The sequence below is a fragment of the Microcebus murinus genome, chromosome 12 (genome assembly GCF_040939455.1).
Source record: "Microcebus murinus isolate Inina chromosome 12, M.murinus_Inina_mat1.0, whole genome shotgun sequence".
NCBI lineage: Eukaryota > Metazoa > Chordata > Mammalia > Primates > Cheirogaleidae > Microcebus > Microcebus murinus.
Genome location: NC_134115.1, coordinates 17780477 through 17786476, shown reverse-complemented (window position 1 = coordinate 17786476; position 6000 = coordinate 17780477). Strand labels below are relative to the sequence as shown.

At 41.8% G+C, this 6000-nt stretch overlaps 1 protein-coding gene across 12 annotated transcripts in view; it reads right to left on the bottom strand.

Annotated features, from left to right (window-relative positions):
• Positions 1-1437: 1437 nt before the first annotated feature.
• The window catches only part of TLE1 (TLE family member 1, transcriptional corepressor), a 90653-nt gene continuing 86090 nt past the window's right edge, over positions 1438-6000 (bottom strand). For all 12 annotated transcript variants that reach the window (XM_012736276.3, XM_012736277.3, XM_076008589.1 and 9 more), the window contains 4 exons: positions 5318-5465; positions 3231-3381; positions 2207-2283; positions 1438-2062 (listed from right to left, as the gene is read on the bottom strand). In XM_012736276.3, the coding sequence (XP_012591730.1) occupies positions 1955-2062; positions 2207-2283; positions 3231-3381; positions 5318-5465 (484 nt within the window). In that variant the 3' untranslated portion in view covers positions 1438-1954. The remainder of the gene's footprint in view (positions 2063-2206; positions 2284-3230; positions 3382-5317; positions 5466-6000) is intronic.

The following is a 6000-nucleotide window of genomic DNA, read 5'->3' as shown; positions in this document are numbered from 1 at the left end:
TAGCAAGACACTACACTTTCCAGTCTCCCTTGTGGCCATCACATGACAGAGACCCTGCCAATGGACTGGCAGATAAAAGTGATGGAACAAATTCTAGTCACCTGCCTTAGAAGCACATCCTTTCCCTGGACTTCCACTCTTTCCCCACTGCTGGCTGGAAGTGGGGGCAATTGGAGCCAAATGGCTGGCCTGGGTCCCCCGGTCCAAGTGGGAGGAGATAAAACCCTGGTGGTCTTTAACCCACTGCATTGCTGGGTCTCTATCACAGTGACCAGACCTCTACCCTGCTATTAGAGAAAACAGAGAAGTCAGGCAGGGAAGGAGACAGCACAAAAGGTAAATACTCCGTTAATAAGCATCTTAGTCTGTAGGATAGAAACCTACTTCATTATACAAGGAAGGGATGAGAGCAAAATCAGCTTCAGTAATTAGGGGTTTGCCATTTGCTTAATGAGAAGTGAAAATATTTAACAAACTCTGTACATAAACAATTTTTTTTTTGCAAAAAGCAAACAAAGTAACGTTTTAAATATATTAAAAAGAAGAAGGTCTCAGTAACAAACAAAAATATGAAGTCAAACTGCCAACAACGTGCCGGATCATAAGAAAATAAGAACATTAAAAATTCCTTAGGTGCTATTTTTAAAACAGCCAGGAAAATTGGCTTGAAATCATTAGCCATTACTTTCTAAAATATAACAATAAATAATAGGTATACAAAGAATGAACCACGTAGCCTTCAGGAAGAAACCTGAAGGTTTCTTCCTGAAGACTACGTAATGCATAGTAACTTATTAAAAGCCCAGGGTTACAGATTTCATCTAATCAAATTAGTAGAAGGTTGTCCAGAGAGATAAAGACCAAAGACAAATGACAGATAACAATGGCTGGAGCTGTAGGGAGAGCCTTAATGAGAAGAATAGGGTGAAGTGCTGGGTATGGTTGCCTTAAGTAAATTAATATAATAGATCAAGTAAGTATTAATGAAGACACAACCAGCTGAATTCCCGCCTTTCTTTTACAGGTTAATGAACTCTACAGCTTTCCGTGCATCACAGGTTATAACACAAAACCCAAGTGAAGCTTGTAAGAGAAAGAATATAGATTTGAAAAGATTGGGCCTTCCTAGAGAAAAGAATATTCTGCCTTCCAACGAATCAACAGGAAAAAGTAGAGCTTTAATTTGTGAACTTGAATCAGATGAGTGTCATACCAAAAGAATGAGTCTTGATGAAGTAATTTTAGCTTCCTAAATAAAACTGTCATTAATACACCTTCAATTACTCAGTGCAACAGGAGTCCGCAACCAAATATACTTAAGCCTGAAGAAGTATGTTTCAAAACTTCCTCTACAAATGTCTGGACTTTGCTTATAAAACCCACATTGATGGTCCCAAAGCTTTGATAAAAACCCTAAGGAAGGAAAAGGAAAGCCACTTATTGGTACTAAAGCCTTTACTGTAATAAACCAAATATATTTACAATTTATACAAATGCTTAACCTTCAACAAAAATACAAAAGAACATTTCACAAGATGCAAAACCAGGAAACAAGTTCACTGGAGACACCACTGCTCTACAAAGGACGGGACGTGAGGCGAACTGCAAGGAACAGAAAGGTAATCCCGCTCTCGGGCAAGGCGCGATCGACAGCTCACCCAGAAAGAACGGGCTCTGACCCGGGCCAGCAGATGCTGTCCCTCAATCCCACAACCCTTGGCCCTCTGTCCACTTGGCCTCGGTGCTCCATCTGGTCTAGGTTGACAGGTGACCTTCCGCTGATGGACTCGTCCACTCCTCTTTGTAGACTCAAAGTAGTTGTTTTGTGTCAAGGTTTGGAAACAGGTTTTTGTATGTTTTTTTTTTTTTCTTTTAAAGTTACAACTTTTCTATTTCTACAAATTCAAAACATTTTGGCCCAATTCAACTATAAATGTTAAACCACATAATGTTTTCAGTAGATGACTTCATAGACTGTAGCCTTCTTGTCCCCTGAGCCAGTGACTATGTACTTATCATCCACAGAGATGTCACAGCTCAGCACTGATGAGGACTCTTTGGACTGGAAGAGAAAACAATGGGTACATGTTTAATGTGGAGTAAGGACACTTGGGGGCCCTGCTCCCTTAGAGGTACCTTCACGTCTAGCTTCAAAGGTGACCCTGTGGTTAAACTGTCATATTTTAGGTAAGGGGCATGTACTCACCTGGAATATACTGGCTCCATAGGGGGTCCGCCAAGCATTGAGGAGGTTATCTTTTCCAGTACTCACAAACCATTTACCTAGAAGTAGCAAAGGAATATGTGCTGTTAGCAAGATTAAAATTCCTACTATGTCCAGCCTGCACGACATGGCAAGACCTCATTTCTTAAACAAATAATTCCTGCTATCATATTATTAATAACAAGCTGGACTTAAATCACACCGAGAGCATTTTTAATGCATGAACTATCATGCCCAAAGGGTTGGTCTAGGACATGAGCAGAGGTTTTAAATCTGGGCTCCTCGGTGAATTGCCTGTATAATCTTAGGCATAACTCAAGAGGTGTCGGCCTCACTAGTTACTGGGTGACTAATACCATCATATCCAACACACGGTAGGCCCTTAAATATTGAATTAATGAAGTTGTTCTCCTTTGGTCAGTCTCCTTGTGACAAAATGGGACCGGGAAGGATGAAATGACTATGCAAAATGCCAGTCACATCATATGGCATACAGAAGCAGGCACCCATCTATCTTCTGAACTGACCACCTTCAGTACAAGAATAGTTTCCACCTGAACTTCTCCCCTCTTTATCCCCACTGCAGAGTGTGAGAGTCTGGGTCCAGCTAAATGTCCCCCTCTCTGACCCTGCGTTCCTCACCCTGGCCAGCTCGTAACACCTTCCACTGCTCCTGTCCTGTTCTTCTGCAAGTTTCCACCCACCCCTCCTCCGAGTGGTAATTAATTGTCTCCTATGCCCACTAAAAACAAGCATGTGTCCAAACCTTGTACAAGGCAGTTTCATCGTCTGCTGGCTTTTCTCAAATTAGCGAAACAGACTGAAACAGACATTACTGTGCTCTGAAGAACATGTTAAAACAATAGAATTATTGCATCCAGCTGCTCGGAGAACAACATTTTTTCCAGATAGGATCTCTACCATATTTTCTTTTTTTTTTTTTTTTTACAAGTATTTTCCATTTAGGCCACCAATGGCCTCCAGTTTCCTTTCAAGCTGCACTCACCACAATACGCGAATTTTAGGGACAGCACACAGCTCTCGTGCAGGTGCAGCTGGTACTTGTCGGGCTTGTTCACATGCAGCACCTCCACGTTGCTGCTCTCCATGCCCACGGCCAGCCACTCCCCGGTGGGGCAGTAGCCCAGGGAGAAGATCTGTAAGGAGCAGACAGGCTCACTGGTGACTGAGCCCAACAAACTTAGGAATTGAAAAGGCAACACAAAAGGGGGGGAAAAATAGCAAGAATGTGGGGGAAGTAATCCGGCAAATCCAGACCACGGGGAGGTCCACAGGGCATGAGGCTCAACCCAGATGAACCAAGCATCAAAAAAACTTTATGAAACAACTGAAAAAGTTTGAACGCTTCCATCCTAAGTGATGAAACTGAGAAATTATTCCTAATAATAATGGTACTCGTGTGTTTTAAAGGAGGCCTTATCTTTTAGAAACACTAACTGCAATATGGTCATGCATCACTTAATGGGGATACGTTCTAAGAAATAGGTCGTTAGGTGATTTCGCTGTCCTGTGGACATCATAGAGTGTTTACACAAACCTGGGTGGTACAGTCTACTATACACCTAACCTATATGGCATAGCCTATATTTATACCCATACATACAAATACATATATACACACAAACATGTATGTGTGTTTATGTGTGTATATATACACATACATATATATATAGTCGCATGTTGCCTGACGACAGAGACACATTCTGAGAATTAACATCGTTAGGCAATTTCGTCGTTGTGTGGACATCATAGAGTGACTTACACAAACCTAGATGGCAGTGCCTACTGCACACCTAGGCCATATGGTGTAGCCTACTGCCCCTAGGCTACAAACCTGCAGAACATGCTACTGCACTTAATACTATAGGCAACTGTGACACAGTGGTAAGTTTTTGTGTATCTAAACATAGAAAAGGTATAGTAAAGACACAGTATTATAATCTTATGGGACCGCTGTCGAATATGCAGGCCACTGTCAATCAAAACATTGTTATGTGGTGCAGGACTGAACTTATGGATAAAATGATATCTGGAATTTACTTTAAAATAATCCAGTGTTTGGAGGTAGGGATGATAGAATAGGTAAGAATGGCCATGTGCTGATAACTGTTAAAGCTGCACGATGAACATGAGGTCTATTGTATAATTCTCTATACTTTGATATATGCTTGAACATCTTCTGTACACATTTGAGAATTTCCATAAGTTTAAAAAAAAATGATAGACCAAGAATAGATCACACTTATGTTGGGAAAGAGGGAGAATAGGGAAGACTCTGAGAAGCTCAATAAAATGTTAATAGGAAAATTAAATTTAGTAGTATATATACTTGTTTTCCATTTTGCCCTAGTTTTCTGAGTTCAATTGTTTTTATTACCAAAAAAAGGTAAATAAATGCCAAGTAATGATCAAAATAACAATTCTACCATCAGAAAGCAATGAAAACGGCCAAGTACCGTCTTTCCCAAAAGAAGTCTATATTCAGACACTCAACGTCCAATTATTTTTTCATAGGCCACAAAGTTCCCATTTATATTATTCCAAAACTCCGTACATCTAGTCAGCCATGACTTCGTTTTTTTAAGGGATGAGGAATGAAGTGAGCATCCACCGAGATACCTCTGCGTTTTTTAAAGCTCCCTAATGCAGGGGAAATGAACGAACTTGCAGAGCTGTCGTGACTTTACTCTTAGTGACATCACTGCGTATTTCTCAAGCCCTATTTATATGGGAATCAAATAATCACCTTTCACTCCACATTAGAAGGTGAGAGCATGCGCAGCAGACCAAAACAGTGCTGAGGGAAAACTGCACATTCCTCACTGTAGGAACCCCTTCAACACACTCATGTGCAAATACAACACAGCTAGCATGCCTTCACCTACAGGATTTTAAAAACCACTAAGAGTTTGAGGGGGTTTTTTTGTTTGTGTTTTTTTAAGAACCGGTTATCTCCGATTTCAGCCCGATCTGTTTGTCTAGCTGCCACTACCCTGGGGTGGGAAGAGGGGAGAGGACGACACACCCAGGCCACCTCACAGTCTCTGGGGCAGACGAGCGCCAGTCAGTCACCTGGGAGGTGAAGTCGTGCTGCTGCAGCTGCCGTCCCTCGCGCAGGTCCCAGGACCTGACAGTGTTGTCCAAACCGCCCGTCCAGAGCTTGGTGCCATCATTAGAAATGTCAATACAGCTGGCTCCGTCTGTGTGGCCCTGGAATTGCCTGATAAAACAAACCAGATTGAATAATGATTTCCTGCCAGAACTCAAGGTAAACACTGTTGTGTTGTTAGTTTTGGACTCTGTGCATGTGTGTCATCTCGCCAGCGTCTGCCGACGTGCAAGATCAAACTAACCTTCCCCCGAGGTGGACAGGAAACAGCACCTGCAGATTGTCTTTTTTCACAATCCAAACGCTAAAGAAAAGGAACGCCACTGCAGGTCACTACCCAGAAGTTAAATATGCTACTCTGACAAATCCGTCTGGAAAGCAAAACTCTTTCCAGGTCTGGAAGTATTTAAGTGTTAAAAGAAAATAAAGGACAAACACACAAAATCCCTAGTGTATTCCTTAAGGAAAGATGAAGGCCTGCCTTTCAATTATGAAGGCCTGAATTCATGAGAAAGAAGTGGCCACATTACAAGCATGGGCTACAAAGTATTCCGGTCTCCATGAGTCAATCAACTCGGCAATGCCCTTCGTGCCAACAGAGCATGAGCTCATGTGTTTACTCAACCTTGTTTTCTGTGTTATAAAG